Source organism: Barbatula barbatula, assembly GCF_947034865.1.
Source record: "Barbatula barbatula genome assembly, chromosome: 15".
In the NCBI taxonomy this organism is placed as follows: Eukaryota; Metazoa; Chordata; class Actinopteri; order Cypriniformes; family Nemacheilidae; genus Barbatula; species Barbatula barbatula.
The window spans coordinates 6,249,173-6,271,633 of NC_136778.1; the positions used below are offsets into that span (position 1 = coordinate 6,249,173).

The window sequence follows — 22,461 nt, forward strand, 5'->3', positions numbered from 1 at the left end:
AAAAGTATGTGATCAAAAGTACAGCACGAAACTATTTCTGTGGAATAACAACAGGTAAAACACACGTACAGCCCACAGTAATAACTTTACTTTCTAGTCTAAGGGCGTAGCGCTTGTTTTTGTCCTTCACTTTTCTCAGCATATGGATCTGATACTGGACGGGTTGAGAATCCAGTCCTATATCTTCCTCGCCATTTTTCATTAAACAACCTCTTTTTTCACATTTCGCTTCAGATATTTGCATAGGGATTCGTGAAACATCATAGGAAGTCCTGAATAAAAAAGAGAGATGTAGAAAAGTTGACAGAACAGCTATTTTGTGCTCACGCCGGTTCCCGACTCCTTCCTTCCTTTTTTTTACAGTTGCCTTACATGTTTTTTCTATAATTGCTTAGAAGAAATAGATACAAATATTGATACGACTACTTCTGGTAGCATCTAAACTATGATAGCTTATGTTTCAAACACTTGCCTAAAACAAATCACAAATAACAAGAAATCTAATTTGTGTATTTCTTTTTCTATAGTTCGAAAATCTACCATTAAATGATCAATTTTAACATGAGGGACCTTTTGGATTACATTTTCATTAGGACATTTCCATGCATTGTTCAGCTTTACATACTTGATGTGCACAAACCAGACACACCAGCATGTACGGTAATACCACATAAAATGTAAGAACAAATGTGTTCATAGGTTAATCAAAACAAACACTCACACATATGTCCATGGAGACAAAGACCTGCTTGGAGATGGAGGGACAAGAGTGGAGATGTTCAGAGTTGAATCCAGAGAAACCCACAGTCCTTTCTTTGAGCCTCTGGGTTTAAATCCAGTGTCTGAACCTTTGCATCTTCTGTGTTTTTTACATCTTTTCTCAGAAGAACCATCCACTCCCAGTAAAAGGGCAAACAGGTACAGCAGCAGTATCGTTCTGAAAGCCTGAGTAGATGTAGACAGAGTAGATTACTGCAGCCTGACGAATTAAACATCACAATCCAACATCGCATATCTTGAAACACACTACACATTCAAATTTAAATAAATCGCTACATAAACATATACAAATTACCTTTTTTTCTTATTCAAACTCGTCTACTTATGGAAAATACAATCAACTGTTTGATCAACAAATTATATGACTTAGTGACATACCAGTGGAAGCTGCATCTTCAGAATGACAATGTCAATGTCCTGGTCTCTCTTTTTGAGCTTGTCTGAAGCATTAACTGCCCACGCAAGTATTTGAGAGCCATGCATCTACTGCTTTTGGTTTAATTGGTTGGTGGACTCTCTGATCTTGACGTAGATAAAAAGAGATCCATTTGAAGCAAGTAGTCATTACATACTCATCTATAAACATTGAAACTCATCCCAGACAGGTTGACCTTTGTGCAAATAAATTTCTACTCTGGTAAAACAGAGGTGCACTTTATGTGGGTCAACAGCTTTTACAGGATGTGTCAAATATGTATGAGGTGCTTGTTCTGTCTGGTTTTCAAAGTGACCCATATGATAATATAAGAACTTCACATGCCCCTAGTTTGACAGACATTTTCTTTTGTCATTTAGATACATGGATTTGGCAGATGCTTTTATTTAAAGTAAACATATGTTTTTTTAATGAAATCAATGATTGTGCTGTTGTTTTGCTTTATGAATTTGTCAATTTAGCACTGCATAACTTTAGTTGCAAAGTCACTCATATGTTGAGTTTTTGTTTGTGGGTTCAGACACACAAGGTTCTTGTACTCCCCCACCATACTCAATTCAGGTCACTAAAGTGCTGATTTAGTTTTTGTAAAACTGCAAGTACCAACAGCCAACCCGAAGCACAACCACAAGCATATGATAACATCTCCTGAGAGTCATTCTTAGAAGTGATTTAACAAGCGCATATGGGAACTCAATAGTATGTTAAAGGTTGGATAGTCTGAGAACTAGTGCTGTTGCAGTAGGCTACTGACTTAAACACTGACTTGCAGATCTCTAAAGCAGTATCATCATTTTTGACTGGCCCAAAAAGTCTCAGTTTTAAATTGAAATAAAAGCCGATAATTGTATTGCCACGATCAATACATGCTTCATCCGGAAATAATGTGTCTTTTTCTTAATCTTGTTGGCAGATCCCGTATCGCGCGGGTGTGGAAAAGATGATACACTACAATAAACCTTTGGCAAAATATGAATACAACTCTGGATGGAAATGCTGCATAAGTTTGTCAAAACAACCTTTAAACTTTAATCAAAGCAAAACAATCTAACTAAATGTTAATAGAAGGAAATCTTTTGACCAGGGAGTGGATATGGTTAATAGAAAACATACCTAAATGAACATCATGAACCTCTAGGACACATTCTATACATGTTCCAAAAAGAACTTCTTCGAAGAGCTGGAATGCACAAGCAACATTTTAGCGAATGCAAATTCTTAAGCATATAGCTATATGAGCACGCCAGGTTTAAAAAAAGATTTGCTACATCAATGGCATCCTTGAGAGGAGTCAGTCTTACTGAGAAGACAGATACTGCCAAAACTATCCTGAAAGAGCAATGAGGCTAAACAGCAGCGATGATGATTAAGAATGTGTGAACCAAGAATTCATTGAGGTTATGCGGCTTTCTGGTGTTACGCAAGCAACACAATTTTTATTTATTAATGAAGTTCACCTCTCAACTAAATTATTCCATCATTTACTCATTCTCTTGATGATTATAATTTTCTTTCTTCTGCAAAACCAAAATAACAAAGAATGTTAGCCAAAGGTTTCTCACGATACACTTCTATTGTACGGCCACAAAACCAATGTAAGTCAATGAGACCAACATTCTTCAAAGTATATTTTGTGTTTTTCAAAAGAGAGCCATACAGGTTAAAAATGTCAGGAGGGTGAGTAAATTAGTTTTTTTTATTTTGGGGATGACTACTTTGAGTAAAAAGAGAAAACAAAGCTTTTTCAAAACAAAATTGTAAATTTTTATTGAGACATTTTATACAAATCCTTTTTGTATACATATCATAATGGGCAAATGTTTTGATAAACATTGATAAATGAGACTTATCAGGCCAATAAACAAACAGGTTTGAGGCATGGAGACAAACCTCATGGCACCACTAAACAGAACAACTCCATTATAACATACACTGATAAAGATTATTTTAACAACATACTTTTCCAGGCATCTCAATTAAATCTTTGCTTGAAAAATAAAGCAATATTTACAAGTTAAAAAGACACTATTTTAAACCTATTTTTAAAATCAACAAAGATTAAATTTATGCACAAAAGTAAAATAATCAAGAACACAATGTAATGTTGAAACCAACACAATGGACATCCATTTAGCTGCAAGTTTACAAAAACAAATACAGATTACTGTAAAAACCTAATGTGCTGCAGCCTTTTTTGGGGGGAAATGCATTTGTATGCATGTACACATGAAATACAAAAAACGACATTGCATGCATGTTGCAAATCTTCTGAAATGGATCCTCATTCGAATCCTCAACTTTAAGTCTTTTGTTATCCCCAAGAAAAGGATATACATTTAAATGAGGAAGATGATGTCATCAGCCACCATAACTTGGTTGTCATCCTGCATGGTGTTAAGGGCGGCACGGACCTCCGCTTCGCTGAATGATGATGGGCAGCTCTTGTTGATGGCTTCCATCAGAGCGATCATGCCCATCGACTGGGCGTGAGCGGAGTGGAACACGTCTGACAAAGTGGATTTGAATACCTTCAGCCTGAAACAAAAACATAAGTATGTCAGACCTACTGTATTCAAAATAATCAGAAGCGCTTACTAGAGAATACGTTTCCGGTTTAACATATCAACGGAATCTCAGAAGGTAAAAATTCCCACCTGTCGGCAGGTAACGCCGTATGTCCATTCTGATCAGCTGCGGCTACCGGCTCCTCACTCTCCCTTGCAGGAGCTGGGGACTGAACTGAAAACAGAATATTTTATATTAATCAAACTGCAACTTAGTTGGAATTCAAGACTTTTGTATTTTCCTTAATATAGAAGAAAAAAAACAAAGGTTTAGCTTACTTTCTGGTATGTCAGTCTCTGTATTAAAGTCATAGGGATCATATGTTTCACTGCCTTGAGATGGTCTGCGCTGAGTATTTCGCCTCCTACAGGACAAAGAACATTGTTTAGACGATATAATTATCTCAGCCAGCCAGTAGGGGGCCGTGTGCTCTCATACATAAGGAGGCCCATTTGTCCATGACATTGTAAGTAACCTTTACCAGTTACCAGTTTTATTTGAGCAGCAATAACTTTTTTTTACATAGAAACCAAGGTATAATAGGTCAGACCTTTTCCTTTGCTGTCGGGGAGTTTCTGGTGCTTCATCCTCCTCTTCCTCCTCTGAAGTCACATCCTGCTCTGCATTCCTGGAGCGCTTGCGTTCCTTCTCTAGAACCTGATGAGACAGTAGTGAAAATATTATTGGGATGTTTTTATTGCATTTAAATCAGATATTAACATTTTGGAAGTGCTAAAAAGTCTAGGATTAGTCAATAAGCCACATATTAAAGTGACAATATCCCTAGAAAGAACAATTCATCTTCATGTCGTTCTAAACGTGTATGACTTTCTTCTGCAGAACACAAGAAATATTTTAAAGAACACTGATAACCAAACAACACTGGACACCATTGACCTGGCATTGCATGGACAAAAAAAACCCACAGGGATTGCTCCATATCTTTGCATTGCACAGAAGAAAGAGTCATAAACATTTATTCACGTTATTCAAAACTGGTATCATTTAGAGCGAACAATCCCTTTAACTAGCTAGATAGACAAAGGTACCTTCTTGAAATAAGCAAACTGCACAAGCTCCACAGCAACTTCTGTGTCCAGCAGTTCCACGGCTTTGCTCATCCGAGCTTTGGCATGAGCTGTAGAGAGACGAATCAAAGTTTCCAGTGTCCTAGCGGTGACAGGTGATGTCTTGAAGGAAAGAACACATTAAAGCTCAAACCAGAGTTCATGTTAAGACTTCATTCAGACAAACTTTGTCTGTATTTACCCGTGCAATGTCAGAGCCAATCTGGTCCTGGTTGCGCAGTCTTGAGTACTCCTCTGCAATGTGATTGGCTGCTTCTTGGGTCAGGACAGGAGAAATCGCCTTGGCAACATGGATATACTTCCTCATGAACTCTTTACTCACCACTCGGTCCCTAAAAAGAAAACACAACATTTAACTTTGGTTTGATGTTCCACTGTGTTTTGCTTTTTTAATTTTATAATTACAATCTTAAAGCAGAAATAAATCCTTACTACAAACTATATTGCTTTAAAGCATGAGTTATGTACAAAAAAGCTAACCCCACATTGTGTAATTCAGCCTAGATTTTGTAACAAATAAAACCGGGGGCATTTCTCATACTTTGCTTTCCTGCTTCCATGAAGGAGTGGATTGTGCTTCTCATACACCTGTAGCTCCTCTTCCTCCTGATCTGCATCAGGGTCTTCAGTGGCCAATGCATCCACTGCACCACCAAGAGCTAAAGCTAAACATACACAAATTTGCTTACAAAAAATTATTTTGTGACACTACATTTCTTATTTTATATTACATATAAAAGTCAAATAATTTATATGTTGTTTCTATACATTAGCACATACCATCTCCGTCCTGCTCACGGGGATCTCTGTAGCGGTGCATGCGCAGCACATGGTCAGAGATCTCACGGTCCTGCTCTGGGTCCATCTGATCTAACACGATAAAGAGCAAATCGAAACGAGACAGCAGAGAGTCCTGCAGACCAATGTTCTCCATTGGGGTCTTGTACTGATCATACTGCGTACAGAGTGAGTAACAAAGAAATTACAAACACAGACATATCTCCCCAACATGTAAATATATACTTTTACAGCAACACTTACCCGGCCATACACAGGGTTGGCAGCTGCCAGGACGCTACAGCGGGCATTTAGCCGGGCATGAATGCCAGCCTTGGCGATGGTGACGCGACCCTGTTCCATGACCTCATGAATAGCTGTGCGATCCATATCTGACATTTTATCAAACTCATCGATGCAGACCACCCCTCGGTCTCCCAGCACCATGGCACCGGCCTCTAGACGCCGTTCACCTGAGAATCGAACAGACTGATGATATGACTGAATGCAAGCGCTTAACACGTACAAATCTTGTCAGGTATGTGAAGTGAGCAAATCGGAACACTCGTTTAAATCTCAATACCTGTCTCTTGGTCTGTGGTGACAGCCGCGGTTAAACCTACACCTGATGAGCCACGGCCTGTGGTGGTTATGGCACGAGGAGCAGTGTGCAGGACATATCGAAGCAGCTGAGATTTTGCCACCGAGGGGTCACCTGAAAAAAAAGAGGCAATGATGACAATCAAACTATAGGTAAATTAATATGACATTATTAAATCTTCACATTAATTACATGGGGTCATATGTCTCACCACATGCATACCTATAAGAAGCACGTTGATATCTCCTCTAATGCGTGAGCCATTTTCCAAAACCTTCTCCACCCCTCCTAGAAGCATGCACAGAATTGCCTTCTTTATGTACTCGTGACCATGAATACTAGGGGCCAAGGAGCGAGCCAGCTGGTCAAACAAATTCTGAAAAGATAAAAACACAAATAATCACAATTTTAAAAAAAATGGACATAATAACTTTTAATTTATTCTATGTATTATGTACATGCATGCAAGTTGCTAATTTAAATTAACTAAATGAAGCTAATTTAAATTAACTAAATGAAGGTGGTTTTAAAGTAATGAAATAATAAATATGTTGCATATCTCTGTAATTGTTGCATATCTCAGCATGTAATTTCAATTTAAAATGAATAGAAGAATAAAACCTTTGAACGAGTTCGGCAGAAGTTCTTGATCTTGGCCACATCACCAGCAGAGAAGTAGGGTGTGACTTCTTTGCTCATCTGTTTGACATTACAGGCGATCATAATAGTCCTGAACAAAAACACAGAAACAGAAGTTAACTCAATGCAACGACGAAACGGTACTGATTCCACGACCATAAATAAAATCTCACATTAAATAAACCTTTTGGTGCTTAAAAGACTGATAATAATAGCTATTCGTCTAGTTTAACAAAACAAATGGTTCAAAAGGGACACCCAGCTATACCTGAATGTGCCTGATGTGAACCCGCCCTTTTTGCCAGGCAGGCAGCGGTAGGTGCCGATTAACTGGACCCGGTCCCCTGGTTTAATAGAATCCACCAGGTCGTTGTCCAGAATGATGTCCACGGAGCGAGGCAGCTGACCCGCAGGGGCTTTCTCAGGCATCTCCTGCACTGTTATGGTCTGGTGATCCTTATAGATGGACAGACCAAACTCTGTCTCCAGTGGATTATTCTCTTCATCCTGAATACAGCACAAACATTTCATTGAAGAACTATTTTAACACAATCTTTGACAATCTACGTTTTATGAGTCAAGCAGGATATGGTACCTTGGTGGGATAGATGGCACTTGAAGGAAAAGCATCCAGAGAAGTCAAGTCCGTGTACTTGCGTTCCAAAGTCTTCTTAGTAGCTGGGCAGTAGTGCACGCTGCGGACTACCTTGGGACGCACCAAAGAACCTGTAAATACAAAGAGAAAATCAATAACACTCTGCATTGAATATGTAAGATTTTTGAAATGCATGGATGCAACTTACATTTGGTGACAATGCCCTCCAAACACACCATGCTACCCAGCAGGCGAGAGGTCAGGGTACGAGGAGAGACATGCTTACTTCCGAAGCTTCCCTCCAGGCCAATGAAAAACTCCTCGTGCTGTTTGGCATATGTGGCATCTATTGAAGCCACCAGATCTTTCAGGGCACGCTGGAATGCCAGAAGCTCCTCAAATGCATTACTTAACAGCCTGTTTGTTTGTTTCGATGAAAATACAATCACATATTTGAACATTTCGTTATCTGTTATATTAGCGTGTGTTATAAAGACACGGAGTTACAGAAAATAAGGTTAACAAGCGAGAACTCGTACTTAGCTGCTCGCTTGTCGTTGCGGCGGCGCAGGTCGTTGATGTTCACAATGAGTCTGGATCTGTTCTCGCCGATCATATCTCGTACTTTACTCTGGTAAATACCCTGATCTTGCTGTAAACAAACGTAAACACACAGCGGTCATCGAACAGGACTTGATATAAACGCATATAAAACACATACAACGTTAAGGTCAAATACTTTTATCGAGCGGGCCTTTGTTACATCGTAACGCGCCGGCTTCAACAGTTTAAAGTTTATAATGGCAAAATAAACTCGTTATTCTTACATCATCGTCAAGAAAATCCAGGTAATCCCTTTGAGCCTCCCTCATTTCGTGATCGTCTACAACTTCAGCGCCCATTTTTCTATTATTGTTTAAAAACGTAAAGAAAGTGCCACTAGCAGAACTCCTCGTGCAGACTGCAGCACTGTTGTGTCGTTTTCGCGCCAGTCTGCGTTGCGCAGAGTGGAATCCGAGCGCTGATTGGCAGAAACATAGGTTCGCGTCACTACGTTCTGGTTGTTAGATGGCGACACCCAATCACAGTTCACGTTTAGTGACCATTGGACCAGCCCCTCACAGTTTTTCGCGCGAAAAGAAGCGGTACAGGGCATGCGTGAACAGGGAAGAAGTTGTTTTGTGGTAGTAAATGATGGTTGCAGTAAAGTAAATAAGACGATTAAATTATCAGTCTATTTTAATTAGCGAATTGAAATCTTATGCGTGCGTTTGCTGTTTTTTGTCTGTACTTATACGTTTTTTCCATAACCTTCGTCTCTGCACATCAGGCTTTTCAAGTGCGCATAAATCTCTCGGGTGCTGGGTCTAGAAAGAAACAGTTCCACTTCTAAAACACATGTCGGCACTTAGGAAACGTATAAATACTGCGGGTATATACACATATATAACCAGGCTGGCTAAAACATTTGACACGTCACACATCAGCGCAATCACTTTTTTAAGATTTCAATATCAATATCCGTGCCTTTAAGCTCACCTAGTGGCTGATCTCTGTCACGAGTCATTGCTTGACATTTTTGTTTCGTAGCTTATTCTTTTCTTGTATTTAGTGTAATGTTTTGGTCCAACTTTACTATTTGCTTGTTGGCTGATTTTATACCTGTTTATTTCACAATGAATAATTTTATTTTAAAATGGGTCCTAATGCACATTTACCTTTGAATTAATAATTGAAGTAATGCATTATCGCATAAAACAATACATGACGGTAAAATCTTAACCTCTCTCTATTTGGACAGATGATTGAGTCCCTTACAACATAGTTAATGTGGTGTAACCCCGCCCAAACTCAAGAAGGGCCGGTACAACAGGTCATTCAGTTGACACTGACACCCACAGTTACCGAGGGTAAAAATGCGTACGTTTTATACACTGATTTAATCTTTATGTTGACATGTAACTTAGTCCATTTAAAAAACGTTATGTGAGAAGAGGAGCTACATTCAAAAGGTAAGGAGTTGTTTGTTCATTTCTTTTTATAATTTAAATGAAAGACTTGAATGCATCAATGTATGTACAGTGTCAGAAGTTCTTGCTCTTGTGTGTTATGATAATTTCCACTTTCACATAACTATATCATGCATATATGACGAATATACAGTTATAAATTACATACAAAAAAGGAAGGAAAATGTACTTTTCATAACCTGAAATGTATGGATTTGGTTAAGGTAGATATTCAGAGAATGCAGAAGCTATTCTGGATTTACATAGAACAGTTCGAAACACCTATACCCAAACTGCTGTCAATGTAGCCATGTTTGGAGAGACATTGTCTCTCAGTGTTGTAGATCTGAGAGATTGTTAGTTTGGTCCTGTATCTATGGAGCAATATATGCAAGAACAATGCCGGTCCTTGGTAAACACAAAGCAACACGGCCAGTTATTAACTTATCACGCTTAAGAGGGTTTAACTGGCTCTTTGTCCGGCTGATGTATAAATCACACAACACTGTTTTGTAAATATCACTCACCCTCATTTTATTCTGCTTCTCTTTGCAGCATATTTAAAGCCTGTACTGGCTGCCTTTGCCATTGAGAGTTTCACCATGTTAAGTGGAGTTTTGGGTCGTTTAGGTGCACTGACATTGACTATACAGCAGCTGGGTCATTTACCACACCTGACAAACTGGTTACCCTCTCTTCCCTCACCCCAGGCCACCGTGCTCGCCTCCGATGTGCCCAGCCTGTTCCGCAAGCCCTTTATCCTGTCAGGCTACCGTCCTGTCAATCAGGACTGGAGGAACTACTTCTCTAGCCTCTTCCAGCGAGTTGTTCAATGTGTGGACACACCTGCTTATAATCCCTGTCGTCCTACTGCACTTTTCATTCTTTGCGTGGACATGGTGGCCTCTCTGCCTCTTTTTTTGTACACGTTGTCCTCGCTTACCTACCTCACCTGCAGCATGGCCGCCCACCTGCTGCAGTCGCACTCTGAGCTGATTCATTACTCCCTCTTCTTTCTGGACTACGTCGGAGTGGCGGTTTACCAATATGGCTGTTCGTTAGACCACTAATTTTATTGTTCCGAGCTCAAATGGAGACGGAGCCCGTTGGGCAACGCTGGCTGTCTTGCGCTAGCTGCTGTGCTTCGGCAAATTCTGTTATAGACATCCGTACCCACTCTGCAGGAAGATCTGTCAGATTGTTCCCACCAGCCTGGCATACATATTAGACATCAGCCCTGTTGCTTACAGTCTAGCCAACTGATCTTGGGATGAGCCAGCGTTAACGTTTCACACTCTGCAAGTCTGTTTTTTTTTCTAGCAGCTCTGTTTTTTTCTTGGCCTATTCCAGAGCGCTTCTTTACAGGGACATTGTGGGTCGTGGTCATCAGATCTTCCACATCTTCCTGGCCAGTGCCGCTGCTAGCCATTTTGGTGCCCTCAGCATAATTCCATTATGATGAGGGAACTATTGCATTTAAAAATGTAAACAAAGTGTACTTTTCCAAACCCGAGCACTAATGGTAAGTGGCTTTTTCCACAAAGGCGAGAAGAAGAATCTTCCGTTTCCAGAAAACGTAAGAGACTCACGCAAAACACCACTTAGAATGTATATAAAGTATATTCTGTACAATTTCCAGAGGAAGATTATTTTCTGCTTTGAGACCTTTTGAGATTTCACATGCATTGCTAAACCATAAAAATAAAATGTTGTTTTAGGTTTTTCCACAAAGGCCTTCAAAGGTCAGGATGTTTTACCACTTTGCCAACATTCCTTTGAGATTCAATACTATGAGTTTGCATAACTGGCCTGTTTACTTGAAAACTGTTTGGAGTCCTGGACAGTATGCCAGAAACATTCAAGTTAAGGAGGAAAGCTGGATTTGATCCAAACATCAATAGTCTTTAGAGCGATGGGGTGATGTGGAGAACAAAGAAATTACTTTTATTTTGTATGCTTTAATTCTAATGCCAGCAGATTTGTTTTACAGGAATTGGTGTTGTGGTTCAGGAACAGATCCACTCCTATTTGCTCAGGGACATGCTCTACTCTCTTCAAAAATACCAACTACTGGTCTAAACAAAACTTTCGTACATATATATCTTGTTGTCGGTTCTTATAAATAACGTTTTGAAATGTATGTACCTGCAAATGTATTTTATTTAGCAAATCAATCATTTCTACCTCAAAGGAGTAGAAAGTTTAGTCCCTACTTATAAAGGTACATGAGGCACAATTTTAATGTTAAATATGTTCAAATAAAATAGTGCGATAATAAAAGTGTTACCATTCATATTAAGTGAATTTTTAATGTCAGATGTTCAAATGGTTTGCAGTAAAGTCTTCATTGCACAAGCAAATTGTTAAATAATTCTGGGATAACATGGATCATCAGGTATTGCTTTTGTGAAAACAGCTTGTGCGCATGCTGTGAAATTAATTTATTCTGAAATTAACGTAAATGTGTTTCTTCCATTCCAAGTTGTTATGCCTCGTGTAATTAGTAATTATAATTAACAAACTTAATAAAACAAGTGTTGTTGTTGTCTGTTGGAGCCCCTGGGTCTCTGTAATATCTCCGTTCCACACGAGGGGGCAGCAAAGCTCTATTTCAACACTGTCAATAGTTTGATTTATTTAAAAATCGTTTAAAACGATAGAGCTCAAGTCCAATCCGAGTTGCACTTTAAAACTCATCCTTTAATATTTCCTTTAAAAACCATGTAAATATAAAGGGCAAGTGACGTGAATTTAAGAATACAATGATGAACACAACGGAGTGGAATGCAGAATGAGGAAGTTGTCTCAAACATCTGTGTTGTTTCTGCCCTGACACTTTCACACAGTACGGGCAACATGATGACATGTGAACTACGATCGTTTATCTGAGGGAATAGGTAAGGGAACTGTGTCTTTTACACTTATTCGTGGTTAAAGTAAGACCGAAAGCAGTTTTTTTTCCTGATATAGTATCCACAAAGACAATGATATACTCAGTGATTGTGGCTCACTTTTCACGAATTATTCTCATTTGTGTTCATAATCATGTACATAAACTGCTTTGTAGTATTTTTCATGTATTTGTATGTATATTCAAGTTAAATGTTTTAATGTTTGTTATAGTTAAACCTGTCTGTGTTAACATAAAAGACAGGTGTGACATTGAATTCAAGTACTCACCTTTGTAGTCGTCATATGTGATGATCACACATTATGTGCTTTTATTATTTAGAGCAGTGTCCATATATGTAGCCTAATGCAAGTGTGTGATATATTTGCTTTCATGCAGTGATTCCTTTTATTAATGTGACATTACAGCCATTAGAGATACTGAATGGCACCTGTTGAAGAGAGCATAGTTTGGTTATCAGGATGTACGTTCTCCCTACAGATAAGCATTGTGTCAGCCCTCTTCTTCATCATATATGTTACACTCCACAGTCTTTGTGCGGGCTGTTACAGGTACGTCATTTATTCTTTTTGTTTTCAATTTAATTTGAGATTATGGCTTTCATGCAACAATCCAAATCTAACTATTATCTCATGATTTGCTCATTCAAAACACACCCCGGATAAGGGTGTGAATAAAATGCATATTTTACACTAGTAGAATGCTGAGTAAATTCAATGGACGATTACAATGGAATGTGCTTTGGCAGGTTTAGATCAAGGGAACCTATGGGAAGATGTACTTGTAGCGCACATGTCTAAGTCACAATGTGAAAAGCTATTTAAAATGTTTGTTTTACTGTTAGAGGTGAAGAGACCTGTTTGTCAACATATAAAAACAGCTGAGTGATAACATTTGCTAAATATTATGCAAAGTACAGCATGAACAGAATGTATGGGGTTGCATCCGAAATATTTCCAGCAGTCTAACCGACTTCCTTTTTATGCATGACAGTGACATGCATTTGTACAGAAACGAGAAGAAGAATCTTCCGTTTCCAGAAAACGTAAGAGACTCACGCAAAACACCACTTAGAATGTATATAAAGTATATTCTGTACAATTTCCAGAGGAAGATTATTTTCTGCTTTGAGACCTTTTGAGATTTCACATGCATTGCTAAGCCATAAAAATAAAATGTTGTGAATTGCATCAAATTAGCAAGAGAATTAGTATTTTAGAGTCGTTGGATATAATTTTCAAAAGGAAATGGAGAACAACTAAATAACGAATGTAAATGTGATATGAAGTGGAATAAGGTAAAAGAAAACTGCCAAACACAAGTAGATGTCCTCTTACCCTTGCAGAAAGCACCTGAGGTTACTGAGCAGTTTGGCAGAAATCTAAACAGGCTTGAACATGGTTGGTATAACCTTGACATTGCTCTTTATATCTTGTTTATTTCAGAATTATCTTAATATGCATCCACAAGGTGACAGTACATTAATGTGTTGATATGGTAATATTGTCCTATTATTTTTCTTACTGTTCTGATCTCCTCCTCATGAATGTCAAACATATGCACATTTCAACCAGGCACTTCTACCCCTTGTCAAATTCCTGCAGTTTCTATGGGAACCTCAAGTCCACAGTGTGTTAAACCGCTACCACTTCCTTCTCTTCCGTCGTATCCCACTGCTCACATAGAGCCTCTGAGAAATATGCCTTCATTTCATCGCCAGGAATGTGGGAATATATTTTCCTGCAGTGATGAATGTATACCAACTACCCAGGATCTAACTGATCATACATACTCGCTCCTGGACACTGAATTAAATGAGGAAAATCCTTATGATTATATCAGTGAGCCTCCGACACTGCGTCTGTCCGACAGAGCTGAAGGGGATAGTGAGAGACCCTCCCCAATAATACCAAAGCTGGTGGAGCTTGATGTTAATCACTCAGACACAGCCCTCATCAACCCGGTAAACAATAGGGAAATGGAGCAGCCTCTCGTTCTGAGTGACCAATTTTTGACTTGTACAGAACCGACAGCTGTTTATGCCACAGTGAACTGGAAAACCAAAAATCTGCAAAACACAGAAGCTGTGATGAACACTTTTTATGCTGTGGATGAAATTATTGATATGGCTGAAGCTGTCCCTCCCATTCCAGATAAACATTTTTAGTATCATGCTGTTTTTCATGATTCATCATACTGTGGATTTGTAATTATTCACATCAAGCATTAAAAATAAACTAACATGCATAATAATATTTTTTATATATTAACATTAACATATTAATACATTATTGCCAGCAGATCATGCTGTAACATAACATGTAGCCTAAGTATATGAATTATAAAATAATACATTTATATTTATGTTTTATATGGTTCATGTTCTGTTTATTTACATTTTACAAGCATAAAAACGTACACCATGCATTGTAACCTCTAAAACTGTCATGCTGTTACATAACCTCCAGCCTTATAAATGGTATCAGTTCTAACATAAAACGGTATTAATAAAGCCAGGCACGGCAGGGTTATTGTAGGTCAATGCGAGTCACATGACGCAATGCCTCGAGACTAGATTCAAAACCCAACATGCTTGTGCTGTCAAGACCTAAAATCCCCTTTGGAGGATGAAGTCCGTCGGCGGCTGACAGAAGGAAGCTTATAATCCCCCGACATTAGGCACGTTTTCTTCCAAATATCTGTTTGCATAAACAATGCTGAATATTTAGGAAATTGTAAAAGGTTATATATGGACAGCTTTGCAAAATGTCTAAACAGTATATTTAATAAAAAAATACTGACACAAATGTGTGTGAATGGATTCCAAATACGGAACAAATTTTTCCAAATAAAAACAAAAAGGATGGAACAACATTATGATAGATGCAGGTACTTCAAAACAACATCCCGAATGCATCGATGCCTTATATGTATATGTGTATTTTTATAAATCGATGCGTGTTGGTTACATATTAAAGTGGGAGAATGGAGCACTTCATTACCATAAACAAATACAAATGCGGTGAATGCACGAAAACCTCACACGGTTAACGAATGTAAAAATACCAAAAAAGTGCAAAATTAGCGACTGTCTTTACACAAGAATAACAAATACACATGATAGTAAGCCATATACGCAACATTAAGCCATAAAAACCAGCGTATGATGCGTTGCAGTAAGCAAGAAGCTGTCATGGCATAGCCGAGCAATATGATGGCACGTAAATTGCGTAAGCACGACGTACAGCCCCCTGAATGACGGCAAAGGAGCGCGTTTGAGCAGCAGGCAGCGGCATCTCTCCCTGCGAAAACATTTCAGGTAAAATTCATAAAACGGTTTGGCTTTCTCGAGATGCTATGGTGAAAACTGAGGGAAACGTATATTTAGTCGTTATTACGTTTTTTAGATACTTTTTCCTGTGTGGTCGTGTAGCCGGTGTTTTGTGAGCTGTTAAGATGCTACCGTGAATCTGTTTTGCTGCGTAAAATAATTTGTTATAGTTCTGTGCACTTATGCATCTCATTTATTGACATTTTGTGCATGCATGCTCGGAAATGATTCGCACAAATTGTTTTATTTTACTACAAGTGGTTGTTGTTATACCTGCCAGATTATGTATGTTCATTAACGGCGCTTGAGCTGAAACTCGTGCACAAACACGTTGCTCGGCGAGGGTGTGTCATGTAGGGCAGCGATTTAGCCAATCAGCGCACAGTATCCGCCCCCGATCGTCAGGTTGTTTTTTGCTGTGTGGAAGCCAAACATGAGCGTCTTGTGCAAAATATGGATCTGGATTAATGGCACATTCATGTGTATATGTTCCAATGCAATCACAATTATTAGGCGAAAAATATAAATCAAACGTATAAACAAAAGAAAATTTAAGAACAAATATATTTTCTACAGATTTAATGTTTAAGTCTATTTTTTAGAGACAGGTTACATGGACAAGCTCTGTAATTCATTCCGAATGCCGTACCGGGGTTTTGATTTCTCCATGATTTCACTTCCCAAACCCAGAGTTGCCGTATCTAAGAGGCTGATAGTCAGGGGGTGTGTTGCCTTAAAAAAAATAGTAAAGGCAAAGTGAAATATCCAAACACGCTTTTTGTCCTAAGGCTGTCGAGTGCATTTGATTTAAGGTATTATTTATCTTACATAACGTTGCGTGGTCTATATCTGACCCATTCATTTTGTGTTTAAAGTGCCGTATTGCTTTGCTTTTATAAACACAGCTGTTTGTACATTTATTTATTTATTTTTGCCTCGTGGTGCTACCGAAGAGTCTTGTGTTATCATTAGCCTTCTGCTTTAAAAGCGCACTGTAAACGAAATGTGTCTAAAAATGCGTTCCCATGTTTCCAGCTTTTTGTGCGGAGAGCCAAAGCCGGCTGTTTAGCCTAGCTCACTTGGAGAGGGTGCAGAATGGCAGCTGTGAGATCTAGTCCAGGACTGGATGTGGAACAGACGGGCACAGAAAGGCAGGATGCATTGGTATGTATTACAGTAATGTATAGGACGTTTCTTCATATTTAAGGATAGTGTGTTCAAACTTAAAGTCTATATTAATGCTGCCCATCCTCACAGATCTACACGCAGTCCCCCGGGCAGAGAGAGCGGGTGAGTGGACAGAAAAAGCTGAATACAGGGCAAAGAATCGATTGGCCTGTTGATGCCAACACACAGCAAACAAACCTTCATACCTTCCCACGGTCTTCCGGTGTGGACCTACCCACCTACAGGTGACCCCAGAGATCTTAAAATTTAGCTTGCTTGCTTTTGTACCAAACCTAAGCATAATATATGATGTTGACGAGTCATATTTTGACGTAAATAGTCCATTTTGTCAGCAATTTCTAGGAGCCTAAATATTAGAATATAAAGGAAAGAATCGATCAAAAGTTCTCATTTGGGCTGATACCTCAGGTATCATGACTACAGAAATTGTTTTCATTTGACAGATGTTTAATTAAGTATGTTTTTGTATGTCTTTTGTGGTTTGTAGTGCCTTTAATATATTTATCTAAATTGAAGTGTTATGTAATGAAGTGTTTATAAAAGCAGCTCATTGTCATTTCTCAGGAGTCCTGAATCAGTAGAGATGGATGAGATCATGGCTGCAATGGTGCTGACAAGTCTTTCCGGCAGTCCAGTGGTCCAAAGCCCCCCACAGCGGGATCTCCTGCCAGGTGGGCTGCTGTCTTTTAAAGATAGATCCTGTCAAACAAAGAGAAAACTTTGTTTTCATTTTTTTTATATATTTTATAATAAAATCTTGTTACAACAGTGGCACTACATGTGGCTTCTTCCCATTTATATACATATAAAAAAATGTAATACCTTTGTCCTTGCAAAGGGGACATGGAGTGTTGCGGAGGTGAGCTGTCTGATAGTGGCAGCAGTGGATACTGGAGCTGGGACCATGGCAGTGTAAGCCCTGCCCCTTCCCCATCAGTGACTGAGATGGACAGACGCCTGAGCCAACCGACAGATGAGGGATTGCACATGGAAATGGACCAAACCGCATGCGAGGAGCTGGAGGCCAGAAGTTGCAAGGTGAAATGACAGAACAGTCAGGTTTCTTAACCTGAGGGTGAGTGGGAAAGATTTGAAAGCTTTTCAAATACATGTCTTTGAGTCACTTTCTTTCTTTCAGACCTTGAGCAGGGGAGCATACAGGTGTCTGTGGCCTGGCTGTGAGAAAGTGTTGACATCACGGTTTGGAATGAAACGGCACATTCGGATTCTTCACTTGGGGTGAGTTTGTCCTATAACTGCTGAAATAACTGCTGAACTGCAAAAAGCAACAATAACATTTCTTTGTCTGAAATAGTGGGGGCTCAGAGCAGTCTCACAGAGAAGAAGACTTCTACTACACAGAGGTATCTTCTGAAGATGAGGAGAGTGCACCTCCATCTCCTGCTCCATCGTTCTCCAGTGGGACCTGGACTTCTTGTAGTTCCACGCAAAGTCAAACCACCCCAGGATGCCAAGATGCGGTCCAGTCAAGTCCTCTCAGCCAATCAGCTCCGAGCAGCGTGTGGCAGATTCACACTGAACATCTCTATCAGGTGAAGGATTTAATTCTGCTTTCATTTGTTTTAAATCTCCGGGATCCTAATGGGTTTTTTATTACAGAAAATGTGATAGAGATGACTTTCTGAGTCATTCTTAATTCACTTTTTTGTAAAACTCTGGCCGTGTTCTTTCCGGCAGGCCTGTGTACCCATTCAAGTGACGGTTTCTCCTGGCTCTCCCACCTTATGTAGTTGGACCTTGCCAGGTGATGTCCAGCAAAAACCTCAGGTTGGTCTGTCTCTTTAAAAGCAAATGTTTACCTTGAAGTGACTTTTTGTATCCTGAGTGTTTGAGGCCTTGACCTTGTTTGTTTTTATAGTCATGCGGAAATAATTTAGATCAGTGGTTTTCACTGGTTTTCCTTTAACCCACAATTATATTTGGCATCATCTGGCAACCCACACATTGTTTATTTGTAACGCGTGGTGAATGTATTTATATGTAAGTATATAGGCTCAATAATATGCTAAATTATTAAGCATAGCATTAACAGCAAAAGTGGGATTTACCAGTGAATAGCGAATGCGATTCTTCATTTAGTCACATGAGATGCCCACGAGCTGCCTCAGCACTTATCAACAGGATGACAACAATGAATGAAATGCTTTGTCCTCCTTTTTAAAAGTTCACGGCCCTGTTTATTTCGAAATTCTGGCTACGGACGAACAGTCCCTTTTGTTCACATTTTATTTACTTAAGCATTTCTTCTCTTCCCGTTTGTCATGCAAAGGTCTGCAGCCTCAGATATTCAGACACGGTTAATGGCACTTTACTTCATGAGACTCTGTCTTTAACAGAGAGTAACTGAAACAAAGATACTGTGAAAGTGTTAAAGCAAAATTAAATTGACGTTGTTGTTATAGATGGCAGTATCTCGCAGCCGGTCGTTGAGTGTCGGAGAGCAGTGGCTGCAGCGAAACAGCGCCCCCACCAGATCACAGACTATGAGTGCATCTCCCTCTAGAGGGCACTGTTCTTTCAGGTATTATTACACCGTTAGTTGTTGAGTGAACCTCATAAACACTGTCAAAATCAAGTGCTTTAAATGAATATTTTTGTTTTAATTTAAGTAGAAATAGTTAGGGTATATAGCCTTAAACAGGCTTTATGTGATAACATCTATGTTAAAACTGAATTTAATATTCATAAAAGTGTCTGCTAAACGATTGTTTATGTAATAATTGTAACAAACGTTATAGTTTAATTAAACATTGAAATGTAGTAAAGTAGTCAGGCAACTGTTAACATTAGATTACACTAAAAAAAGTAATTTTTAATAGTGCCCATTGTTAATTTTAGTGTATGTTTTGTGCATTCTAAGAAAGGGCCGCAGTGAGGCCAAGAAGTGCCGAAAAGTGTATGGTGTGGAGCGCAGGGACCAATGGTGCACTGCCTGCCGCTGGAAGAAAGCCTGCCAGCGCTTCCCGGATTAAAAAAAAACTTAAGGAGATGCGAAAGAATCTCTGCTTTCTTTTTCCAGCTACTTCCTGCACTGTAGAGGATCCCTCGTTTCACTTTTCTACCTTTTTGTTATCCTACCACAGTTTTTTGTCATGTTTTCCCACAAATTGAACGCTGGTACTAGATGTTGATAATGTGTGGAGTAGTAGAATCAGATTGAATTTCGCCCTCTTATGAGACTAAAGTGTACCCCTGTACCTAAAGTGTTATTCAGGGTTTTCTAGCCCAGTCTTGCACTTCATGTTTAAGTGATCGATGATTTTTGTATACTGTGGATAATGTGTTGCTTTGAACAATTTCATGATGTTTTTCTATTGCCGTTTTGTCAGCCTGAAAATCACACTGTTACTGTTACAGTGTAATGCCATGTATCGTCTTTTTTTTTCTATGTATTTACACAGAATTTAGTCACAACTTTACGTTCTGCAGGGTTTGCCGTAGTCCTTTCTTATAAATCTAAACTGCCAGATATAAAGCTAAAATTATGTTGAGTGAAAGATGATGTGCCAGATGTTGTTTGATGGAGATACAAGTGCAGCTATACTCTTTTGATGGTATACCAAAGTGCTATTGCAAAGCGGAGTAAAAGGGAGTTTGACTGAATACTGCTGTGAGAACAGTTTGGCCTGGTTCTTTTAGTATTTTACCTGACATCCTTCCAAACAGTGTTGAGGTCGTATTTGTACAAAACTGGATTTTACCCAAAGGAACATCTAAAGGTTTTGACAGCCTAACACTATACTAAAAATATGCAAATTTCAAAAGCTTGTCGTTTGTACATGACAAATTTCAAGAACAATCGTAAAATTATTTTATTGGCTTTTTTGTGTGCATTTCATGTACAAGTGAAAATAATTAAAGAAAAGTTAACTTTCCAGATATGTTTGCAGAGTGTCTGAAACTACTCACAAAGCAAAAAACATCTACCCAAATAAAATCTTATATTTATACCAGGAATACTGTAAAGAACACTTACACTGTCTGCCCATTCTTAGCATGTTCGTGGGTTTGAAAATGAATAACAATAAACAATGTACCTTGACATTAACCAGTGACTGTTAATTTAGTGAGAATTTATCAAACACTGTGATGATTTTATCATTATTCGTTTAAGATGTCCATGCATAAATAAACAGACACGTAACATGAGTGCAAACTTGATATAGACATTCTCATTGCCAGCCTTGCCTAATAATTGGCATGGACCTGTTAATGCATTATTTGCAAAAGAAATAAGTAAAACATAAAAACTGTTTTATAACAAGTTTCCTGAACACTTTCTCTGTCCACCGTTACCATTACGCAGGGTAGTAGGGACCCTCTGTGTGTTTTTAATCAGCAGCTTTCAACCATAATTTCGAGTTGTTAGCTCTAGGGGGCAGCAGTGGCCTGCTAATGCTTTAAGGAATACTTCACACAAAAATGAAAATTCCGTCATCATTTGCTCACCTTCAAGTTGTTCCAAATCTGTATACATTTCGTTGTTCTGACAAACACAGAGAAAGATATTTGAAAGCATTCTTATAACCAAAAGATCTTGCACCCCATTGACTTCCAAAGTAGGAAAAATTACTTTATCTTTTTGGTTTTATTCTGTTGAACACGAACAACGACATTTTGAAGAATGTAGGACAGCAAACAGTTCTGGGGCACTTTTGACTAACATTGTATTTTTTCCTATTATGGTATTAACTAGAACAAATAAAAGTTTTGAAGGTGACAACTTGAAGGTGAGTAAATGACAGAATTTTCATTTTTTGGGTATCCCTTTAAACATCTGAAGAATATTTATTCTTCATATTGCAACTATTCCTTTCTGTAAAATAAATTTGAATTTATATGGATAGTTCACCCCAAAATTTTTATTTCATCATTTACTCAACCTCAGGTTGTTATATACATTTCTTTGTTCGGTTAAACACAACAATATTTAAGATATTTGTAAGAATGTTAGCAATTTTCAGTTCTGTGACATCATCCACTACCATAGTAGGAAATATATATATATATATATTATTGTTCTGTTGAACACAAAGTGAGATATTTTGAAGAATTTAGGAACACAAACAATTCTGTGGCAGCTTTGACTACTATTACATTTTCCAACTATGGCCATCAATGTCACAGAATGGAAATTGTTAACATTCTTCCAAATATCTTTCTGAACAGAAAAAAGTTATTTATAGATATGAGTCCATATCAGCCATGAGGCTGAGCAAATGATCACAGAATTTTCATTTTTGGGTGAACTATCACTTTAAGATAATTAGTTATTGATTTTTAGGAGGACATACATAACCAATTTTAGCACAAGACCATGTGCAAGGTGTAATGTACTGCAAATATAAATAAAGTGCTTTCTCTCAGTTGAGTCAATCCACAAAAAAGAAAAGAAAGAAGCGCCCTGACTCCACTAAACCCACTGCTCTCATATACTGTATAACTGATTGCACATGCTTTTTATTTATTTCAACAATGCTCAAAATGAAATTTAGGATTATGAATCCATAAATGAACAAT

General features: G+C 38.5%; 3 protein-coding genes and 1 long non-coding RNA gene across 6 annotated transcripts; 3 read left to right on the plus strand and 1 right to left on the minus strand.

The window, feature by feature from the left end:
• Window positions 1–2,961: 2,961 nt before the first annotated feature.
• Window positions 2,962–8,469, minus strand: mcm3 (minichromosome maintenance complex component 3). Its single transcript, XM_079474069.1, has 17 exons — window positions 8,309–8,469; window positions 8,021–8,133; window positions 7,690–7,898; window positions 7,482–7,612; window positions 7,155–7,393; window positions 6,869–6,977; window positions 6,470–6,623; window positions 6,230–6,361; window positions 5,911–6,119; window positions 5,650–5,824; window positions 5,411–5,534; window positions 5,051–5,201; window positions 4,831–4,971; window positions 4,332–4,438; window positions 4,060–4,145; window positions 3,871–3,955; window positions 2,962–3,751 (listed from the first exon to the last, which is right to left on the minus strand). The coding sequence occupies exons 1-17, from the start codon at window positions 8,381–8,383 to the stop codon at window positions 3,553–3,555; spliced, it is 2,439 nt and encodes an 812-aa protein (XP_079330195.1). The 5' UTR covers window positions 8,384–8,469; the 3' UTR covers window positions 2,962–3,552.
• Window positions 8,470–9,889: 1,420 nt separating this feature from the next.
• On the plus strand, window positions 9,890–10,753 carry paqr8 (progestin and adipoQ receptor family member VIII; the record flags this gene model as incomplete). Its single annotated transcript, XM_079474562.1, is given in 7 exon segments — window positions 9,890–9,902; window positions 10,046–10,310; window positions 10,312–10,366; window positions 10,369–10,557; window positions 10,561–10,587; window positions 10,590–10,628; window positions 10,631–10,753. Coding segments are annotated over 7 exon segments (711 nt in total).
• A 1,563-nt stretch (window positions 10,754–12,316) lies between these two features.
• On the plus strand, window positions 12,317–15,205 carry LOC306904310. Of its 2 annotated transcripts, none has more exons than XR_013787621.1 (5): window positions 12,317–12,387; window positions 12,809–12,952; window positions 13,395–13,446; window positions 13,747–13,801; window positions 13,976–15,205. It is a non-coding gene; the product is annotated as an uncharacterized lncRNA (long non-coding RNA). The 2 variants fall into 2 exon arrangements; XR_013787622.1 differs by having other exon boundaries at window positions 12,325–12,387; window positions 12,882–12,952.
• Window positions 15,206–15,579: 374 nt separating this feature from the next.
• On the plus strand, window positions 15,580–21,107 carry znf395b (zinc finger protein 395b). Of its 2 annotated transcripts, none has more exons than XM_079475126.1 (10): window positions 15,580–15,720; window positions 16,768–16,896; window positions 16,990–17,144; window positions 17,485–17,591; window positions 17,759–17,958; window positions 18,059–18,159; window positions 18,236–18,473; window positions 18,619–18,708; window positions 19,344–19,462; window positions 19,802–21,094. In XM_079475126.1, the coding sequence occupies exons 2-10, from the start codon at window positions 16,828–16,830 to the stop codon at window positions 19,911–19,913; spliced, it is 1,191 nt and encodes a 396-aa protein (XP_079331252.1). In that variant the 5' UTR covers window positions 15,580–15,720; window positions 16,768–16,827; the 3' UTR covers window positions 19,914–21,094. The 2 variants fall into 2 exon arrangements, with proteins under 2 accessions (XP_079331252.1, XP_079331251.1); XM_079475125.1 differs by lacking the exon at window positions 15,580–15,720 and adding an exon at window positions 16,421–16,544 and having other exon boundaries at window positions 19,802–21,107.
• The last annotated feature ends 1,354 nt before the right edge of the window (window positions 21,108–22,461 follow it).

Coding starts and splice junctions, on each gene's coding strand:
- znf395b (XM_079475126.1), top strand. CDS start 16,828: ATGGCAGCTGTGAGATCTAGTCCAGGACTGGATGTGGAACAGACGGGC. Junction 17,592..17,758: donor ACAGCGGGATCTCCTGCCAG/GTGGGCTGCTGT, acceptor GTCCTTGCAAAG/GGGACATGGAGTGTTGCGGA. Junction 18,709..19,343: donor ATGTCCAGCAAAAACCTCAG/GTTGGTCTGTCT, acceptor TTGTTGTTATAG/ATGGCAGTATCTCGCAGCCG.
- mcm3 (XM_079474069.1), bottom strand. CDS start 8,383: ATGGGCGCTGAAGTTGTAGACGATCACGAAATGAGGGAGGCTCAAAGG. Junction 6,978..7,154: donor TTCACATCAGGCACATTCAG/GTATAGCTGGGT, acceptor GTTTTTGTTCAG/GACTATTATGATCGCCTGTA. Junction 4,972..5,050: donor TTGGCTCTGACATTGCACGG/GTAAATACAGAC, acceptor CTTTCCTTCAAG/ACATCACCTGTCACCGCTAG.